Source organism: Varanus komodoensis, unplaced genomic scaffold (assembly GCF_004798865.1).
Source record: "Varanus komodoensis strain SLA01 unplaced genomic scaffold, ASM479886v1 scaffold80, whole genome shotgun sequence".
In the NCBI taxonomy this organism is placed as follows: domain Eukaryota; kingdom Metazoa; phylum Chordata; class Lepidosauria; order Squamata; family Varanidae; genus Varanus; species Varanus komodoensis.
The window spans coordinates 2,340,938-2,362,022 of record NW_025336482.1 but is presented as its reverse complement, the minus strand read 5'-3'; the positions used below and the strand labels follow the sequence as shown (position 1 = coordinate 2,362,022).

At 53.5% G+C, this 21,085-nt stretch overlaps 2 protein-coding genes across 2 annotated transcripts in view; one reads left to right on the top strand and one right to left on the bottom strand.

Annotated features, from left to right (window-relative positions):
* The window catches only part of ANO8 (anoctamin 8), a 42,446-nt gene extending 26,590 nt beyond the window's left edge, over positions 1-15,856 (bottom strand). Inside the window, exons 1-2 of the mRNA XM_044455914.1 lie at positions 15,523-15,856; positions 6,395-6,505 (exon numbers count right to left, since the gene is read on the bottom strand). Of these exons, the coding sequence (XP_044311849.1) occupies positions 6,395-6,505; positions 15,523-15,619 (208 nt within the window). The 5' untranslated portion in view covers positions 15,620-15,856. The remainder of the gene's footprint in view (positions 1-6,394; positions 6,506-15,522) is intronic.
* A 4,961-nt stretch (positions 15,857-20,817) lies between these two features.
* Positions 20,818-21,085, top strand: part of GTPBP3 (GTP binding protein 3, mitochondrial) — a 10,727-nt gene continuing 10,459 nt past the window's right edge. Inside the window, exon 1 of the mRNA XM_044455912.1 lies at positions 20,818-20,860. Coding sequence (XP_044311847.1) covers positions 20,818-20,860 — 43 coding nt within the window. The remainder of the gene's footprint in view (positions 20,861-21,085) is intronic.

Genomic DNA, 21,085 nt, shown 5'->3' with positions numbered 1-21,085 from the left:
CATGGCTTCGGGATAACATGGTTCTCAGCCTCCCCGGTCTCCTCCTGCCCCGGCCCTCAACGCGCCCCCCTTCTCCCTCTCCGAGGTTGCTTTCCCGACCCTGGCGAGCAGGCAGCCGGTTCTCGCCAAGCTGGGGACGGAAGCGCTTCCCTGCTGCCTCTGGGCTCGGACCTGGGAAGCTGAAGCCCCCGCCCCCCCCATGGCCTCCCTGGTGCTGGCGAGGGTCCACGGGACTGCTCTGCTTGCCGATTTCAAACTGGGATGGGGAACCTGGGGGCATAGGCCACACCCTGCTTACTGGGGGGCTCCAGAAGGGCCCTCCTCTTTCCTCCCCCCCAGCTATTTGTCTGGCCATTTCCTGGCTTCTGCACCCCCCACCCCCACCCCCCATTCTAAGAGGCAGGAAGAGTTGTGCAAGGGCTTGAGTCCCGGGCAGGAACACATTGCGCTAAAATAGACACGTCCCGTTTCGCACGGCGGCTCTGCTCTTCCGTGGGGCAGACCCCCAAATTCTCCTCTGGAGTGGCAGCCAGCCCCTGGGCCAAACGTGCTTCCGCACCAATTTAAAGGGCGCCTCTGAATTAGTTTGGGACACATGCTTAGAAAATGGTGGCGTGGCAGTTTTTGCTCTAGAAGAGTTCACATCTCTCCTCGGAATGTTTTTGCTGAGACGGCGCCTGCTGAGATATGTTCAGGAAGCACCTGCAAGTCAGGAAAGCAGCTTGCCTTTTCCGCTGGAAATATTCTTATCCATACCTGAAGCGTGGGAGCGTGCATCTTTCACTGGCAGTGGAATTGGCGGACTCGGTCAGCCCTCAGCCCACTGGCCCTGCGTGCGAGGGACATGCCCAGAGGGCACCCCCAAAGCTCATGGACGCACAAAGCACCCACACTTCCAGTCCGTACAAGCCATGCTCTCGGTTGCGCTCCCACAGGTGCGCTCTCAGCTCCCTTGTGGGCCAAAACACGGAGGACTAAAACGGTTATCTTCAGGTCAAGACAACAAAGCACAGTCACACGCTCGCTGATACTGAAGAGAGGCGTACAAAAGCAAAGTTTGGCATGGGGATGTTGACAAGGGCAGCCCTTCCTTGTCACGAATCCAGCAGCCACGGCCACTGAAATTCCAGCCATGGGAAAATCAGCACTGCCTCTTTACACTAATTATAGACCAGTGGCCAACATCCCGTTCCTGGGCAAGGTGCTGGAGCAGGTGGTGGCGGGACAAGTCCAATCACTCTTGGATGAGACTGATGATCTGGACCCATTTCAGTCTGGCTTCAGACCCGGGTACGGTACTGAATCTGCCTTGGTCGCCCTGTACGATGACCTGTGCAGGGAGAAGGACAGGGGGAGTGCGTCCCTCTTGGTTCTCCTGGACCTCTCAGCGGCTTTCGATACCATCGACCATGGTGTCCTTCTGGATAGGCTAGCGGGATTGGGGGTCGGAGGCACCGCTTTGCGGTGGTTCCGCTCCTATCTCAACGGCCGGTTCCAGAAGGTGGTGCTGGGGGACTATGGCTCTGCGCCATGGCAGCTATGCCATGGAGTACCACAGGGCTCCATTTTGTACCCCTTGCTGTTTAACATCTATATGAAACCACTGGGAGAGGTCATCAGGAGGGGTGGGCTGCGGAGTCATCAGTACGCTGATGATACCCAGCTCTACCTCTCGTTCTCCACCAATCCAGGTGAGGCAGTGGCTGTGCTGAACCGGTGCCTGGCCGAGGTAATGGGCTGGATGAGGGCCAGTAAACTGAAGCTCAATCCAGACAAGACGGAGGTCCTGTTGGTTGGCGGATCCGGCTTCGGAGAGGGTGGATTTGACCTAGTCCTGAATGGTGTAACACTCCCTCTTAGGGACAAGGTCCGCAGCTTGGGAGTGCTCCTCAACCCGGAGCTTTCACTGGAAGCTCAGGTGACAGCGGTGGCGAGGAGCGCCTTCCTTCAGCTTCGGCTGATCCACCAGCTGCGTCCCTACCTGGAGAACAACTGCCTGGCAACAGTGACACACGCGTTGGTGACTTCCCGACTTGACTTCTGCAACGCGCTCTACGTGGGGCTACCCTTGAAGACGGTCCGGATACTTCAATTGGTTCAAAATAGAGCTGCCAGGCTGCTGGCAGGGACTGGACGTTATGCTCACATGACTCCAGTTCTCCGTCAGCTTCACTGGCTCCCCATTGAAGCCTGGGCCCAATTCAAGGCGTTGGTGATGACCTATAAAGCCCTAAACGGCTTGGGTCCTGGTTACCTGAAGGAGCACTTGCATCCATATACGCACGCCCGCCCCCTGAGATCTGTGGGAGAGGCCCTTCTCCGGGAACCCTCCGTGAAGGAAATTAGGAGGGTAGGTCCTCGGAGGAGGGCCTTCTCTGCGCTGGCGCCCAATCGATGGAATGCGCTCCCCAGAGAGGTCCGCCTGGCGCCGTCATTATTTGTTTTTTGGCGCCAGGCCAATACCTTTTTATTCAAATGTTACTTTAATTGTTAAATTTATTTATTTATTTATTTATTTATTTATTTATTTATTTATTTATTATTTATTTATTTATTTATTTATTTATTTATTTATTTATTTATTTATTTATGGCCAGGTTGACTCAAATTATATTGTTTTTATATTGTGTTTATTTATTTATTATTGCGAGCTGCCCAAGGCTATGGCATAGAAGCTTCTCAAATAAATACATACATACATACACACACGAAGGACTGAAGGCGACAGAGCTGGAATGGGCCCGAGCGAGGCGTGAGGTGATCCGATTCCGCTCAGACTGAATACGGTTCTGCCAACGCATGTGGTCCCTCGGGGCAAAAGGCCCTGGTCTAGAGAGGATGCGCAGAAGCGGATTTCCGGACACGGCTGGGGAGTCGCCGTCCTTTTTCGCTGCCTCAACGTGCCAAGCAGCTGCCCCACTGGGAGGAGCTGGACGCCAAGGCAGAGGGGGAGACGGCACACGGAAGCCCTCCGGACAGCCAGTTTGCGGCTGTGAGCGGGAATGCGGATGGTGCCCCCGAGGAAGAGGACGGGGGCGCTCTGTGTGCACGGGGCCGGCCAGGCAGCTGGTGAGAGGCCCAGCTCCTCGGGCTCGCGCGGTCTGGCCCTGCTCTACGGGGACCCGACACGGGAGGTCATGCATGGCCCTCGTGGATGGCAGCTTTTGCCGCATCGCCTTCTCTGGCAGGCCCGGGTGATGCAACCGATCCGGCTGTCCAGGGGGACCTCGCCGCTGGCACCTCGGCAGCCATTAGAGCGGGTTAGGAGGGCTTCTCGTGGTGCTCCGTTCCACTTGGCTCCCAGCCCAGGCCGGTGTCTCCTTTCAAGCCACCAACTCGCAGGGCGGCTGCTGCCAGGAGGGGCGGGGGCAGCGCCCGACCTCCTGCAGCGTGAGGGCCTTCCAGGCTGACTGAAGGGGCTTAGGGTCAGGGTCAGGGTCAGGCTTATGCCTTTCATTACACTTATGTCCCGCCTCTATTCCCGTAAGGAGCCAAAGGAAGGCTGCAGCACCCTCTTCCTCTTTGAGCTTCACAACAACCCTGCGAGGCATGACAGGCAGAGAGTCTGGAAGTATCCCAGAATCACCCAGATAGAAACATAGAAACTGAGTGAGGCAGAAGGGGCCTCCCAGGCCATCTAGTCTGACCCCTCCTCCAGCCAGCTTCCCTCAGAGAAACATAGAAACCGAGTGAGGCAGAAGGGGCCTCCCAGACCATCTAGTCTGACCCCTCCTCCAGCCAGCTTCCCTCAGAGAAACATAGAAACCGAGTGAGGCAGAAGGGGTCCCCAGGGCCATCTAGTCTGACCCCGCCTCCAGCCAGCTCCATTCACAACATGCCTACCATGTGCATGTCCAGCCTATCCTTGAACACCCTCACCAGTGGGGCCTAAAGCACCTCCCCTGGAAGCCCATTCCATAGCCTGCATGTCGTAGTGCTCAGAAGGTACTTTTTGGCATCCTAATTGAACTTTTGGTTCCTTGAGCTTCGCTCCATTCGAGCACGTCCTGCCCTCCTCTGCAGGGGAGAACAGGTCCCTACGCACCTCCGTGTGACACCCCCTACTTGCCAGCAGATCCCCTCGGAATCTCCTCTTCTCCATGCTGAAAATTCTCAGTTCACCTGATATGGATTCCACGCAATGCGGCCACAATTCGGGTGGCCCTTCATTGCACTGACTCTAACCTGGCTATATCCTTCCTTTAACTGAACACAATAGTCAAGGTGTGGGTGTACCAGAGTTGTAGAGAGTAGCAGTAATATCTCTCTCCATCTAGCAGCCACGTTTCTGGCTATGCAGCCGAGTATGGCGTTCGCCCTCTTGACAGACCCATCACACAGCTGGCTCATATTTATCCTGCAGTCAACCAGCACCCCAAGGTCCCCTTCTCAAGTGCTGCTCTCCAGCCACTTGTCCCCCAACCTGTCCTCATGACACCCATTCCCAGCTCCAAGCCCAGGACTTTGCACTTTATGGCTGCACAGGGAGTTGAACCCGGACGCCCCGACTGCCAGGCGAAGGCACCAACCATTCCGCCAGGCTGGCCTTCTCATGCGCACATGGTAGTTGATGGTTATTGTTGTTGTTAGTCGCGAAGTCGCGTCCGACTCATCGCGACCCCATGGGCAACACTCCTCCAGGCCTTCCTGTCCTCCTCCATCCCCCGGTGTCCACCCAAGCCCACATCCACCGCCCCAGTGACTCCATCCAGCCCCCTCATCCTCATGATGGTTAATACTGGACCACAGAGATAGCTCTGGCTTGGCAAGGAAATTAATCATAAGAAGATTGACGAAGCAGCTAAATGTGGGAAGGTGGTTTGGCATTCTCAGGGTGCCGTCCTAGGCCTGTTTAGACAGAGACAGTTCTTGCAAGCATTTGGGGTGCAACTGTAAGAAAGGGAGGGAGGGAGGGAGGGGGAAGGGGGGGAACCCTCCACAACTCCAGCTTTCCTTGCTGGGATCAGCGGGCCTTTTCCTCTGCCTAAACACGCACATACCTCACCTTCCCGGTGGTGCCTGGAAGCCCAACCCTGCACACGTCTGTTTGGAAAACGGTCCCCCGAGCGCACCTGCTCCTGAGCGAGTGAGCCCAGGTGGGAAGCCGTGCTCCTTCGCAGACATTTCTCAGCTGCCGCTGGGAGAATCTGTCCCCTTATTTCCAAACTTTTAATTTTATATTGTTATTTTTGTATTGTATTGTATTTTATTGTGTTGTAAGCCGCCCCGAGGCTTCGGCAAGGGGCGGCATAGAAATGTTCCAATAATAATAATAATAATAATAATAATAATAATAATAATAATAAAACTGCAGCCATAAAATGTCAACTGCACTCGCGAACACAGACACACAGGTGTACATGGGAGTCCACAGAGCGCCCCTCGATCCAGAGATTGCCAGTGAAGCAGCCCATGTCCAATCCCGGCCTCGTGTCCTCACAGTAAGCCAACTCCATCTCCTCTCCCCCGTCCACACACCCCTCGTGACAAATGGGGGTCCCCGTATGAGGCTTAGTCCATCCCACACAGAGCACGCGTGAAATAGCAGAGATATGGGACATTTCGGGTTTTCATAAACTCCGCGGAGTGCAACTCAGGAGCTTTGGGCTCCCTATATGGCAAGCTAACGCTCCCTTCCCGTCAAAATAAATTTTCCTGCCTTGCAGTAACACTCGGGGGTTCCACTCTCAGCAACAACCCACAGGATGCAAATACCGTGAGCTGAAGATCAGATGCACCACAGATGAGGGCAAATACTTATCTTCTCTTTTCCCCAAAGTGTGGGAAGCCTGCCTGAATAACATCCCTTGCCTTGCACCACAGCTCCCATCCTGCTGGCAGCGGGTGATGGGAGTTGTAGTCCAACATGCTCAGAAGGTGCTGCGTTAGGGGAAACGGAACCATTCCCTGTAATCTGCAGCATTTTATTTTCCCAGTATTTTAATAATTAAATGGTTTTATCCTTGTTTTTATTACTATTTTAGATGCCATGTATTTTTTTTTAAAGATGTGTGTTGTTGTTATGGGTTCATTTTTTTTTGTTTTTGTTTTTGTTTCTTCTCTGTAAGCCTCCCAGAGACTTTTTTAGTAATGGGATGGCATACAAAAACCCTAAATAAATATTGTTATTGTTTATTGTTATTTTTAGTTACCAGCTGAGTTCCAGATGTTAATATCATAGATATATTTTGAGGGATATGTATTTGTATCTCAATTGTATGTATTCATGTTTTGTTAAAAAAATAAAAAGGGGGAAATAAATGAATAAATAAATCTCAGGGCAGGAGTGAGTTTCTGCTGACTGTTCGGCCTTTTTTGGGGTGGGGGCTGGAACTGAAGCTGCAGCTCCCCTGACGGCCTTCAAAGCACCGCACTGCTCGGGCATGATACCCACCTGGCAGAGTCATCAGCACGTCGCAATTTTCCGTGGGCACTGTCTTCATCCATGATTTGTGGGACATGATGTAGCGCCCGGCTTGGAGAAGTCGCTTCCCAAAGAGTTTATCTGGGAAGACAGAAAGCGGAGATTAGCTCTGAGATCGGCAGGTGAGGTAGCGCAAGTCACACCTCTTTTTCTGAGCCAGGTGAGCTATATTACATATTATTTATTTATTTAGTTTGTATGCCGTCCCATCGCTTATAGCCTCGGGACAGCTCACATAAATAAATAAACATAATACAAATACAATTAAAACCCAGAAACACCCTGGCTGCACAATTAAAACCTATAGCTAATATTAAAATTTATTAAAATATCGTTGAAATAAAAAGGTCTTAGCCTGGCGCTGAAAAGCAAATAACGATGGCACCAGGCGGACCTCTCTGGGGAGCGCATTCCATAAGTGGGGCGCCACTGCAGAGAAGGCCCTGCTCCGGGCACTCCTCCTCCTAGTATCCTTCATGGAGGGCTCCCGGAGGAGGGCCTCTGCCGCCAATCTCAGGGGGCAGGAGGGCAAATACGGAAGAAGGCGTTCCTTTAGGTATCCAGGTCCCAAGCCGTTAAGGGCTTTGTAGGTGATAACCAGCACCTTGAATTGAGCCCGGGCTTCGATGGGCTTTGTAGTCTTTTTTTTTTTTTAAGTAAATGTTATTATTACTTTTTACAAACTAAAAAAAGAAAGTAATAATAAAAAAACCATCAATCATCAGAGACATCAGACCTGCTGGGTCAGGCCCGTTTTTCTTTTTTTATAGCAATCCATATTCAAATCTATGCATATTCCCGTTTCTCTAGCCAATAATAAATAGTTCAGAGTTTGATAGAAGTATGTCTCCTCTTTCTCCTTCAGAGACAAAGTCATCCTGTCAATTTCAGCGCAGTCCAGAATCTTTTTTAAGATCAGTTCATCAGTGGGTGGTTCTTCACTCCTCCAATGTTGAGCAAATACAATCCTCGCCGCAGTAATTACGTGTAGAATCAAATATGTTGCCTGTTTGTCAACATCAACAGACACCATGCCTAGTAAAACTTCAGGTTTAAATGTTAAAGGTTTTTGTAACATTTCCTCAAGCCATTTACGTATTTTAACCCAGTATTTTTTTTGCCTTATCACAAGTCCACCACATAGGATAAAAAGGACCAGGTTTATGTTTACATTTCCAACATCTATTTGACATATTTGGAAACATTTTTGCAAATCTATCTGGCGATAAATACCATCTATAAAATATTTTATAAGGATTTTTATATGAGGTTGCTAAGGTTACCTTGATATTTCTTTCCCACAACTTTTGCCATTTCTGTAACTCAGTATGAGATCCAAAATTTTGTGCCCATGTTATCATAGTTTCCTTAACTTGCTCATCTTCCATTCTCATATCCAAAAGAAAATTATAGTCTTTTAATCATTTTTTCATGATTTTAAGATCACTTGGTCAAATGTTGCTAACTCCTTGAGCTATATTAGTCTTTATTTTATTGTGTTGCTTCACTTATATCGCACTTTTTCCTCCAATGGCACGGAATCCAAGGCAGCCTGTGGGATCCCACTCTGCTCCATTTATTTATTTAAAGTTTTTGTATGCCGTCCCCTTGCTATATAGCCTCAGGACGGCTCACACCAATAAATAAATATCATACAAATACAGATAAAACCTGGAAACACCCTGGCTGCACAATTAAAACCTATAAATATTAAACATTGTTAAAATATTGTTTGAATAAAAAGGTCTTGGCCTGGTGCTGAAAAATAAATAATGACGGCGCTAGGCGGACCTCTCTGGGGAGTGCATTCCATAAGTTGGGCACCATCGCAGAGAAGGCCCTGCTCCGGGTACTTTGCCTCCTGAGGTCTCTCCCGGAGGGCTCCCGGAGGAGGGCCTCTGCCGCCGATCTCAGGGGGCGGGAGGGCAAATATGGAAGCCGGCGTTCCTTTAGGTAACCAGGTCCCAAGCCGTTAAGGGCTTTGTAGGTCATAACCAGCAACTTGAATTGAGCCCAGACTTCAACGGGGAGCCAGTGGAGCTGGTAGAGGACTGGGGTTATGTGAGAGTATGTTGTGATTCTCCCAACAGCCTTGCAAGGTTGGTTAGGATGAGAGTCAGGGACTGGGACCTTTGTGTGGATTATGGCTCAGATCTCCTAAGCCACCACATCCTGCTAAATCCCCCAATTTTACCCCAACTGCCCCCTTTCCATGCCTTGACCACCAGGCCCGGTATGTAATTTAGGATAACATAAACCGTTATCTTAACGGCACAGGGGTCGTGCCCAGCCCGCCACCAGAGTCTGCAAAGTGGTTGTTTCGGGACTGACACTGGTCTGACTATTGCAGACCAGGCCTCCCACATGGCAGTGCTCTCTGGATGTGGTGGGGATCAACTCCCATGATCCCCACCAAGGGACCCACCAGAGAAGTGGCCTATCAGCCCCTGCACAATCCGTGTGGGTTTCCTGGAGAGACATTTGGCTCCCGGGAACAGAGAGGCCCATGGAACCAGAGGTCTGCCTGGCGCCGTCGTTATTTGTTTTTCGGCGCCAGGCTAAGACCTTTTTATTCAAGCAATATTTTAACAATGTGTAATATTTACGGTTTTAATTGTGCAGCCAGGGTGTTTCCGGGTTTTAATTTGTATGATATTTATTTATTGGTGTGAGCCGTCCTGAGGCTATATAGCAAGGGGACGGCATACAAAAACTTTAAACAAATAAATAAATCCCAGGCCCTGCTCCGTTCTCAGAGGCCCCCTGCGAAACAGGCTCCTTCCCTGTTGTTTGTTTCGTCGTCTGTTTTCATTTCAGTGCGAACTGTAACTTTCCAAGCCTACTGGGCTCGGCTAACCCCTGTGCCCCTCCATGTTTTTTCCTGATCCAGCTGAAATCCGAGCATCGGATGCTTTTCAAGAGGTCAGTGGCCGAAGAGGGGCCTGGCTTAAAATATCCTCTGGGAGAGCTTGTTTCTTGCTTTGCTGGAAAGGATATGCTGGCGTTTCGATTACAGTCAAGACATAGGAATATTCTTCTGGCACAAGAGGCAGGTCTGGATAGAAGGTGGCCACTTCATGGCCAAAAAAGGAGGTCAGGTTGAGGATTACATGACTGGAGCTGGCTGGAGCCGGGGGTCAGCTTAGATGGCCTTCTTCCGACTCTGTGTTTCTGCAAACCAGCACCCCACAAAATTACAAAGGAAGATGCTGGTTTGTGGCTGCCAGCAAAGAGCATCAGCACAGGCTAATACTTAAATTATATCGGAAGCTGAACATCTCCCACCCTGGTGGAAAAGAATTGACCAGACGACCTGCAGGTCCATTTTTCGGTTGCTGTCCAGGTGCTGAAAAGGACAGCCAACTTCAGAGACCCTCTCTTCTCTCTTATGGCACTTTGATTACTTACAGCCTGCACAACCCATCAAAAAGAGGGTTTCCAAAGGGAGGACCATCCTCAGAAAGGGAGGACACCTGCACACCCTTTCTTATGACTCTCTGTAAGCCAGGCTTGGACTAGGAAGCTCAGTCAACAGGAAGCCTTCAAAGGTAGGACTGACCTCTGCAGAGAGGGACTTTACCTTTAAACCTGGACTGGACAGCGCATGAAAGAGAGGATGCCTTCACAGAGAGGACTGCCCTGTTTCGAACACCCGTCATCTTTCGCCACAGCCAGCCTGGGATGATGGGAGTGGCAAGACTTGCACCACGGGCCTCGAGAACGGGTCTTCTTCGCCAGCAGAGCGCCAAACTGGAGTCTGCCGCCGTTTTATTTATTTCCCACTAAAATGATTTACGGACATTCAAAGCATTATTGCTTGCTTGCACTCCGTATTTATAAAGTGTATGTGCTGTTTCCCTCCACAGAAAGCAATCTCATGGCAACTGCGCCACCGTGATGCAGAAATCCAGAATTCCTAAGAGCAGAAAGAAGCCACCGCTCCATCCAAAGCTGAGATAATTAATCCTGATCATGATGCAAAAGAGGAACAGGTCACCCAGGCCAAAGCCACGAAGCAAAACCCTTTCAGCCCATGCTTTCCCTGTTGTACTCCTGCCTGAATAAAGGTTGCTGGCTTGCTGCTAAATTTTGCAGCAGGCCGACGGCTCCTGCCCCCCCCCCCCTTCCCGATTTCCTGCTCCCTGGGGTATTCCCTCCCACTCCCACAAGGGGCAGAGCAGACCCCCCCCCCAATACCCACCCTGAGGAGCTTCTCCTGCCGCTGAGAAGATGGAGGCGGTGTGCATGGGGAGGGGGGAATGGGGATTTAAAAGCCAGACATCTCCATGGCGACCTCTCTCCTCCAGAGATGGATCCCAGCTATGTTGATGCTGGAGGTGCTCCGGCTGCTGGATCCTCCTGGAGCCTTTCAGGGGAAGTTCAAACCGAGCCAGGACTGCCGCCGAAAGGAAAGAGCAGCCGCCGGACGGAATTGCCCCAGTCTCGGCTGCAGACTACAGCTGCCATCATCCACGCCAGCTCCCAGCACCCCCCTCCCAAAATCATCACCCACAGATGCCAGATGCCCCACGTGGGCTCAGAATGGCCCTGTCGGCCAGGCCGGGGAACAGCTTAGCCCCAAAACCAGGCGCTTGGACGATGCCCGATTGGGGCCGATTCCTGCTGAAGTCCAGCATGCTGGGAGGGCGCCAAGCACACGGATCCTGCGCGAGCCAGGTCTGAGCCCTGGGGGGGTTCCAGCGACCCGCTTGCCAGCCCAGCAAACGGGAAATTTTATTTATGATTTATTTATCTAGAGCATTTGTATGCTGTCCCAGCACATAGCCTCGGGACAACTTACATAAATAAAATAAAACATAATACAGATAAAACCCAGATCCACCCCGGCTGCATATTAAAACCTATAAACTGATATTAAAAGTTATTAAAATATTGAAATAAAAAGGTCTTGGCCTGGCACCAAAAAACAAATAACGACGGCGCCAGGCGGACCTCTCTGGGGAGCGCATTCCACAGTCAGGGGGCAAATTGGGGCAACGCGTTCCCCTTCCTTGCGTGGAAGTGGCACTCTCACCACTCGATCTTATTTAAGATGATGGTTTTTAAATTCCATCACCACCATCCTTCCTATGACTCCCATTTCTACACCACCCCATAGCTGAGACTCTGGGCCGTTCCCAGCCATTATCCCACTTTTCCTCCAAGAAATCCCCCTGCATTTTATCCTCGCAAGAGCCCTGCCAGGCGGGTTCAGGCTGAGAGTCACCCAATGGGCTTTGTGGCTGCAGGGGGGCTCGAACACGCGTCTGCACAGCCCTGGTCCAACGCCGGCCACAGTGCCGCCGTGATTCGGGCCCTGCACTTGGCGGGACGGGACTTGCAGGGCTGGGTTTGAACCCTTGCAAAGCCCTGAAGGGGTGACCCTGGGCCAGTGGCATCGCTTTCGGCCAGCTCTGCACTGCAGGGTTGTTGTGAGGATAATAGAAGGGAGAGAGAGGCAGGAGCGGAACGACTTGGAAGAAATGCTGATATTATCAAGGCGATCGATTAGCCACCGTGGCTGGAAAAGCCCTCTCCGAGACAACCACGCTATCGGACAGTGCAGTCCCCCTTGGGAAGGCTTTCCCTAGCCCGGTGTTCCTTGGAAGTCTGGACAACAGCTCCCACCTGCCAAGGGTCGGGGCTGATGGGTGCTGCAGTCCTGACTCACTGGCCTCTTTTTCTCCGAAAACATGCACTAATATTTTAAACCTTGGGGAAGCATGGAGAGGATGGCTGATTGGAAGCACAATGGTCAAACGCCTCTGGGCCTGGGGCCGCAACACATCAGCTCTCAGCGCGGGCTGAAGAACGCTGGGAGCCCAGCGGGGGCGCCGTGGAACGGAAGTTCACGTTGCCAAAAGAATCCGGCCAGACCTGAACGGGCAGGAAACGGGTGTGAGTCCTGGTTGGAAGCCAATGAAGTACAAAGAGCAATAGGTCTCCTGATCGGGAAGCTTGGAGGCAAACCAGTCTCCTCACCTGGAATAGGTTGCTGGGGTGAAGAACCAGCCCTTCCACAGGCAACCACACCATCTGCCCCTTCCTTGGAGAACCCACACGATTCTCCTCTGAATCAGACCAAGAGGGTCCAACTAACCCAGTACCCTGTTTCCAACAGGGGACAGCCGGAAATGCCTCCAGCAAGATCAAAAGCATGGGTGGTCAGCAACCCGTGCAAAATTGGTTGGCCTGGGACCCTAGGAACGTGAGAAGCCCCTGAGCCAGCCTTGGGGTTGAATTTCCATCCAGTGAAGAATCTCCTTCTTGCTTGGCTCTTCTTCCCGGTAGCAGAGAAACAAACCTCCCTGTTCCAAGACAGTCCCCTGAGAAACACGTGCTGTTGCTTGTGGCTGGGAAAGGAAGCCTGTGGCTGACCTCTCTCGGAAACAGGACACGGGGCTGGGCTGAGCTTTGCTCAGGCGCAGGAAGCACACCCTTGGTGTTTGCTAAATTTGTGCCAGCTGATCCACCACCAGCTTTGGAACAATACAGTGCAGGCTGGAGACCTGGTGTTCTCCTCTCGAGGCCGGACACTGCCCTGACCCAGTGGCTGCAAGAGCCTTCCTGAACTCGGTGCCCCCCCAAAAAGTTGCCATCTGACCCCCCCCACCACAACACCACAACGCTTGCAGAACGTGGCCCACCCTTCCTTACTCCTCTTCCAATTTCTGAGCCTCTGCTCCCCGCACTTCTGTCACAAAGGGTTCCACAAAACCGCTCCCCATCCTGGGAGCCACACGTGTGGTTGAACCGGCTTCGTGAGCACAACCCCGACTTGCGGGAGGAATTCCAAGGATGGGGGAAACGGCGCAACATTCATAACAGCCCCCAAGATGCACGTGCGACAGCTTCAGTGGGATTTTAACAAAGAAGTCCTCTCTTCGCTGGTTGCAGGCCACTGGCACCCGTGCAGGAAGCATAAAGGCAGGCTCTCTCCCGGGATGGGGGGGAACAGGCCGGGCTTTGTGGGTGCCCAAAACCTCCTGGCACAGCCGTGCGTGGGCAGAAGGCACTGCAGTGAAAATCGAGGCATATTGGCAGCTCATGGCACAGTGGAGGGAGCGAAGACACAGACTCCACCTCCGGCCTGCATTGCGCAAAGCATGTCCCACCTATGACATCGGGTTTCGCTTTTTGGATAAACCAATCGGCAGCATATGCACGCTCTTGCAAAGAGGGCTGCTTCCCGCCAGCAGCTCAGCTCTTGCACAGCTTATCTGGTAAGCGCGCTCTTGCACAGCTCAGCTTTCTACCGACAACGGCTGCCTGGGATCCCTGATAGGATATGCCATGCCGATCCTGTTCACCCTTATTATACCCTGCCTGGGGTGCCGCATGCTTCTTTGGACATGCACCCCACCCCCCACCCGGTGGACACACAGCTGCAGCATCACTCGATCTCGGCAGCCAATAAGCTGCCATTTGGAAAGCCTAGCAGCTCAGGCCTTGCAAAGCTTTTTGGAGTGGGGCTGAGGTCTTGCAAAGTCTTCTTTTCTTCTCCGAACTGCTGAGCAGAATTGTTTGGTGGACCACAAATGACAAAATAAACCCTTGGTAAATTGTTGGAAGGAAAAGGAAGGCGCAGACTGGATGCAGGTGCGGCTGGGTTTAGATTCTGCCGTTGCCCTCACCTTGAGAACGCACCTAGTTGGCACTGCCGGGTTTTCATGAGCGTGGGAAACACAGGACTGGCTTTCTGCAAAGCATACTTGCTCCGGCCCGTGTAATTCTTAACGCCTCGGATGAACCCGAGCAGTGCTGCACATTTCAGCTCGCTGACCGCACTGGCCAGATATGATGGCTGTTGGAGCCCAGGACACAAGGACAGAGATGGCCAGTTGCAGATCCCTTGGCCATGACTGCACCGGGAAGGTCTCCTGAGAAACCACAAATTCCAGCGTGTCTCCAAGATGCAGCTTGAGCAGGAGAACAGCAGAAGACAAAAACACACGGGCGGTGGGGGGGGGGGGTTAAAAGATCCTCAGCCTCCCTTCTCAGGCCAGGCTTGTGCCTGATTTTCTCCAGCTTCTTCGCACCTTAACCTTGGTGAAGCCCAGCTAAGGTCATCGGTGCTGCAGAATGAAAGGCTGAAGCTCGCCCGGACGTTTCGGCAGCTCCGGGATGGAAAACACCGCAACTTGGCCAAATTGTCGGGGCGCCCACAGCCGCTCCAGCCGGGGGTTAAGCCATGCAGGCTGGAGAGAGGTGGTCAGTTTAGGGTCTCCCCTTGACAGCCTGGTATTAAGAATAAATAAATTTCAGGCCTCGGGAAAACGGTCCACTCTCCAGGTTTGGCGCACACATCCATCTCGCAAAGTCTCTTTCCAGCCCGGAGGATCTGCTTGCAAGGAGGTGCACACAGAAAGACAAAGGGCTGCACAGAGCGCCTTTCACACCACGCCTGGCAAGGGGGGACTTGGAGGGGCCCTCGAGCTCCCCTCCTCGGCGGTGCCACAGATCACGGACCCTTCCTCAGCCGAGGGCCCACGCCCTGGGAGGTGCATGCTTCCAGGCGCTGGACGGCCGCCTGCCGCTGTCCCGAGCAGGCCAAGTCCGCAGTGGGCTGTAGGACGCTCTGCCGAGCCGGGCGGCACTTTGGCGCTTCTCGGTGCAAAGGAACGTGGCACGGAAAAAAATTCTGAATGGTCCCCCCTCCCTCGTGTTGTAGGAGTATGACATCAGACTGCGAGGGAGAGGGGGGATTGAGGAGGAGCTCCAAGGACCGGGGTGCGTAGAAATACACAAGACCACAAGAAAGGGAGGGGGGCAGTGCCGGAGGCTCCCCCAGCACTTTCCGAGCCCCCTTCCCCAAATTCAGCACTGGTGGCGTGAACACAAAGACCGGGGGGGGGGGTCACGCCAGGACGCGAGGTGGCAGGGCGGCCGCAGGGAGGTCCCTGCTGCGTCCAGACGCTGTGCTGCGGAGACCCCTGCCCCTTCCACACCGGCCAGTTCCCCTCTGGTCACTGGCCGAACCGAAGGGACGCGGCTGCCTGAACTCGGGCAAAGTCCTCAGCGGCAGAAAATCTGGTGGCCAGAAAGGGTGCCCCCGGGGCCCCAGCCCCAGAGGCGGGAAACGGGCATGCCCGACTTACCCAGGACCCCGGTCGAAGCCGGCGCGGCCGTCTCCCCGTCCACCGTGCCCCGCTTCTCCCGCCGCCCGTTCTCCAGTCCGGTGCCCGTCTCCGGCATGGTGGCTCCTTCGCTCAAGGTTGAGGGCTGGGCCACAAAGAGAGCATTGCACTGCGGCAGGGGCAGGATGCGGCCAGCTCATCCAAGCCCGGGAAGCCGCCGGGGCGCCTCGCGGCAGCCGGGGCAAGCTTGAGGGGCGGGCGGGCGGCGCTGGGAGGCACCGGGCACCCTCTGGGCCCGTGCCCACAAAGGTCCCTTTCCTGCCCAGGTGAGCCACCTGTCCCGGATGGTCCTCCCAAGGCAGCAAGCGCCGCCGAGCCAGCGAGCAGACAGGCAGAAGGAGGGACAAAGGAGAGGCGGAGGGGAGGGGAGCGAGGCGGCGGCTGGGGGGGGCAAGTTAAAGGCAAGGCGCTTTTAATAGTCTGGTTGGCCTGCGCCTCCCCAGCGCCATCTGCAGCAGAGCTGCCAGGGCGTGACTACTGGCTTCCTCCTTCCAGACCCATAGCTTCTCCCCACAACATGCGCTCCGCTCCCTCCGTGCACAGGAGACACACACGGCACGACACACCACAGGGCGGGAGGGTGCGAAGCGGCAGGTTTTGCTTCCTTGAAACAAAATGATCCTAACTTGCTTGCAGTTTTCGGAAAGCGCCTTCATTTTCCATTTGCGGGGCTGCTGGGCAGCAGCCAGACATCGCCTCTCCATCAGACCAAACAGAAATTGCATCAAGTGGCGTTGCCAAGAGAAGGCAGTCCACTCACAACGCGATCCTCACTCGTCTACTCAGACGCAAGTCCCCAGGGTGGCGTTCGTACACTAACTTACCTGGGCACAGGTCCAGCTGAATACACCATGCATCCGATGGCCGTTAATGGATTTTCCCTCTATTGCTTTGCAAGCAAAAATGGGCTGCCGAATTTTCTTCGGGAGGCACAGTGTACAGGGCTCCCTCCGCCCCCTTCACGCCTGCCTCAACACCCCCAGTGACGCTGCTGCTGCTGCTGCTGCTGCTGCTGCTGCTGCTGCTGCTGCTGCTGGATTTTTGCAACGCAAAGCAACGCAACGCAATGTGACTCCAACGACTACCACCAAGGCACAAGCCAAAACGACCCATCTGCACACAAACCACCTTTCAAAATTTCCCTCTGCAATGTGTGGGCAGGGAATTTCATTGAAATTCTCCCGGGGGGGGGCGGTTTGCCGGAGGAGGGGTTCTAGCACGGTTAATTCCTCCTTTCCAAAAAGGCTCATTTTAAGGTTTTAAAGAAAAGCCTCAGCTCTCATGGCTTTTTACTGCAAGTTTTAACACTGAGCTGAGAAGCCCCCCTGGCTGACACCTCCCATCAGTCCTAGCTAATGGTGAGGGCTGATGGGAGTTGTAGGATAAAACTTGTGGGCACTAGCAGTCTCTGCCGCTGATGGCCATTTTAAGATCAGACTGAATTCTCTATTACATTAAATTAGCGCTTTCTCCCCGCCGCCTGCCATGAATGTCAAATCCATTTTGTCTGGACGGCTGGAACAGGAGAGGGGGGGCTGATTCTTTTTATGGCATCGCCCCCATTTGTCCAGCTGCCTCCTTGCTGCCTCTCCTGAAGGATGAGGTGCGGAACCCGAAGGGCTGCAGGGCCGCGTCTCCACAAGCCGAGCCCCTTTCCTCCAGCTCCGTTCATTCAGCGGCTCCCTGCCTTTTGCACAGCTTTCCTCCTTACCTCTCTGAGGAACCGGGGACCTGAGGGGATTTCAGACGGGGCTTTGCGGCCCTGGCCCCGGCCACCCCCACACGCGGCCCCCGAGAGCCTCCCCGAAGTGGGTTCGGCCCGCAGGTTCCACACCCCTGCGTGACACAGGCTCTCGGCAGATGCTGCCTTCTTTCTTGTGCTTGGGGCAACCAAGCCGGGAGAAATATTTTATGGGACAGTCCCACTGCTTCCCCCAGTCTGCCCCCCCCCCCAAATGCTCCTCTTCCCTTGCCTCCTTTCCTCTGGACTCCTTCCCCGTCTTGTTTTCCTGGCTCTTCCCGACCTCAGACGGCTTCTTGGCCCTGAAGGTCAAACTGTTATTTCTAGAGACGACCCACAAGACGGGTGTAAAAATACCAGCAAAGTAACCCGACCTGGATACACGGTTCCTTCGCAGACTTTTTCTGTGGGGGGACTTGGGAAGTGCCTGCAATATGCCGGGGGTGGGGGAGGGGCAATTTTGGGGTGCATCTTATGGGCCGGGGTGCAGGGAAAGACTGCCCCCCTTGCAGGAAAGGCTGCATCCTAAAAATCCCCAGAGGGGTTAAGTCTGGGGCAGGGAACGGGCAGGGATCCAGCCCGTGTAAGCTTCACAGCTACACAGCATTCCTAAATGCTCAGCGCTGGGAATTGTCGAGACTCCTTTGGGCACACAAGGGTGCAAAACGAGCCAGCCTCCAACCTGACTCCTTCCCCCGTAATCTCAATCTCAGGCAGGTAACCTGAAAAATTTTCCCGAGATGTCGAGGCATATAAAAGTTTCAGATAGATAGGTAGATAGAAGAATATTTATACACTGTAAGATACCTAGGAAGGCCTCGACAATTATAGGTGGCCTATAATTAAAAGTATATCAATACATAACAAAGTGCAGGCTTTCAACATTGTCAGCCCCGGCCATGGATTATGGGAGTTGTAGTCCAGGCAGTTAGGTAGTGGGTTTCCTACCCAGATCTAGGTCCTACTCCATGAACTGAAAAAGGAAGAGCCTTAAAACTTTTTAAAACAAGGAATTCCTTTGACCATGTGCAGAGTGCTTTTCCTTTGAACTCTGAGTAGCCAACACTTCCTCTCTCAGCCAAGAGAGTTAGAGGCAAAGCAGGGGCAAACAGCACCTGTCCTTTGCTTTCGACCCTTTATTCTAAACCATTTTAATGAGGCTGTTAAGGGCCGCCTTGATTCGAAGGCAGCCGAGCCCCCAATTCAGGGTTCAGCTGCCACCTCACTGGGCAGCTTTACATGCTTAGCTCGCCTTTCCTCACTGGCAAAATGGTGGGGAAATGAGCAGGGCTGGCCTGGTCTACCTCACAGGGCTGTTGAGGGCGTTCTGAGACAACGGCCTGTGAACTGCTTCGCTAGTGCAAGCAAGACTGACTCATCCACTTCCACACTGGTCTGACATTAATAAATACAAATAAATATTAGACACCCAAAAATGGTTACTTAACATTTGGCTTGGCTTAGGGAGAAATCCAACTGTCCCACCTTACAAGGCTGTTGTGAAAATTCCCAGGATGTCTATTAATTATAGCAATGCTCCACTGCATGCACCTTTAGCCTGGAACCCCCCTGCACCCTCCCCACAATTTCCAGCACGGTTATAGCACTGTCTTTCTGTTCACTGTGCCAAAAACTTGCGATAACACAACAACATTGTATTATCAGTGTTGGATGTGGTCCTATGTAAACAGACAGAAAAAAGCCCCAGAGTTTCCAGTTCAACATGCACTGGATTCGGCCGTGATTAACTTAAAAATTTCCCATGCAAGGCACACACTGATAAAACATCAATAGGGTGTAACATCAAAACCATCCCCACAAAAGCTACTCCTCCACACACAAGTAAATTAACACAAATACAGGTAAAAGAGGAGAGCAGGAGAAAAGTTTAATGCCACACCAGGAAGCTCCAGGTGCCAAATCCCCCCCCCCCACAAATCACATGCTCTATGGGTGTCCCACCCTCTGTCCTGCAGCCTCACACACCTTAATCCCAATGGCATTCCACAGCATTTCCCTTCAGGTAAGCAAGGTAGGCCCTGTACAAGATCTTCCCACTGCAGTTGATGCTGGAAAAAACCTGCATTTTGGTGGGTGAGGGGGCGGTTCTGCCATTGGCACAAGTCACAATGTGTGTGATTTGGGGGCCGGAGGGCAAATCTTGAAATTTGTGCAAATGGTGTAAATTTTTAAAAAAAGACTGGCAATTTTGCATGAGGACACAAGATCACAAGACCACCTGTCCAGTATGTAACCCCGCTCTGTTCCCCCTGTCATCTTGTCCAAACCTTCACAGGTCAAATCACCTGTCCTTTCCCACCTGGTGATGTGAAGATGAAATCGGCAAGCTCTGGGATGAGTTAGGGATTCCGAAACTGCGAAGAATGATTAGAGGAGGGGGTACCCCTCTTGCAGGCTGCAAAGCGGAAGGGCAGGTCTGTGCCTGTGTGCATTTGTACAAGGTCACTAATAGTGTTTTTTCACTCGTTCAAATTTCAAGATCTCCCCCCCACTACATATTGCGGGCATAGGACCCCCCCACCGCGGATCCTACCTACTGGGTCAATGCACAAAAAACAAATTCAACATGGGTTGGAGCGGGGGCAGAGTAATATCCAGAGGTCTGAAACAGAAAAATCTGCTCAGTTTTCACCCCCGCAAATAGAAGCTGCTACTCTCAAGCTGCTGCAGGGGATAAAACGGAGGGATGGAGATGCGAGAATTTCATGCAAGCTTCTTAGGAGGCAGGCAAAAGCGGTGTGCAACGGGCAATGAAAATAAAACCAGTACATGCAAACAGCAAGAGATTTGCTTGGGGCCAGCTGGGGATGATGGGAGTTGAACTGCAAACCCTGTGGAGGGTAGCAGGCTGGGGAAGGCTGATCTGACGCGGTGGAGGATGGGGGCTACATGTCCATGGATTGCAATTCCCACTCTGCTGACCACTAGTCGTGCTGGCTAGGGATGATGGGGTTTGCAGTCCAAAGGCTTCACTCCCTTTGCGCGAGAGAAGGAGCCAAGCGATGCTCCAGTCAGAATCCTTGCCAATTTCAGCCCTGATGAATTCGATGTTTTACAGACACCGTTGCTGCGCGGGCGGGTTGGGATTTTATTGATGGGTTTTTTTTGGCTATGGACATTTTTCTTGCTGCAACGAGAAGGCGAGCGCGGGGGGAGCGGGGCTGCTCGAAAGGGGGTCGCCGGCCTGGCCAAGAGTGAACGTCTGCACCACAAGCATAGAAAGCAACAGGAACCCAGCTCCCCACGAGCACAACCGCCTCCACGCCCTACCCGGTTCTGCGCCCCTCCGATTGCTGCCTACTCGCAGGCAGAGACCACCCGGACAGGGTTCCCCGGTCCTGGAAGCCAGGCTGCGACGTCACCGGGGTGAGGCAAGACGCAGGGGCCTTCAATTCACCTGCGGTGGGCTTTGCGATGCTAGAAGAGTCTGCCGCACCTCTGAGCATGCACAGAGCGTCTTCCCCGCCCCCCCAGCCCCCGCCCCCGCCCCGGGCATGCCTGGCAGCCGAGGAAACGACACGTTAGCCGTCCCCAAAGGTAAGCTCATTGGACTTCTGCTCGTGCTAAGGGGGGAGAGGCACTCTGCACATGCTCAGCCGGGCGCCTTGCCCGTCCCGCCGCCCCTGCGGCAGCGCCGGCAGCCCCGCCCCTCCCCCTCCGCAAGGCGGCCTGGCCCCCGCGCGGACGCGCGCGCGCACGCCCGGACCGGAGCGCGCTCACCTGCGCGGGCCGCAGGGCCGGAGGGGCGCCGCCAGGAGGCCC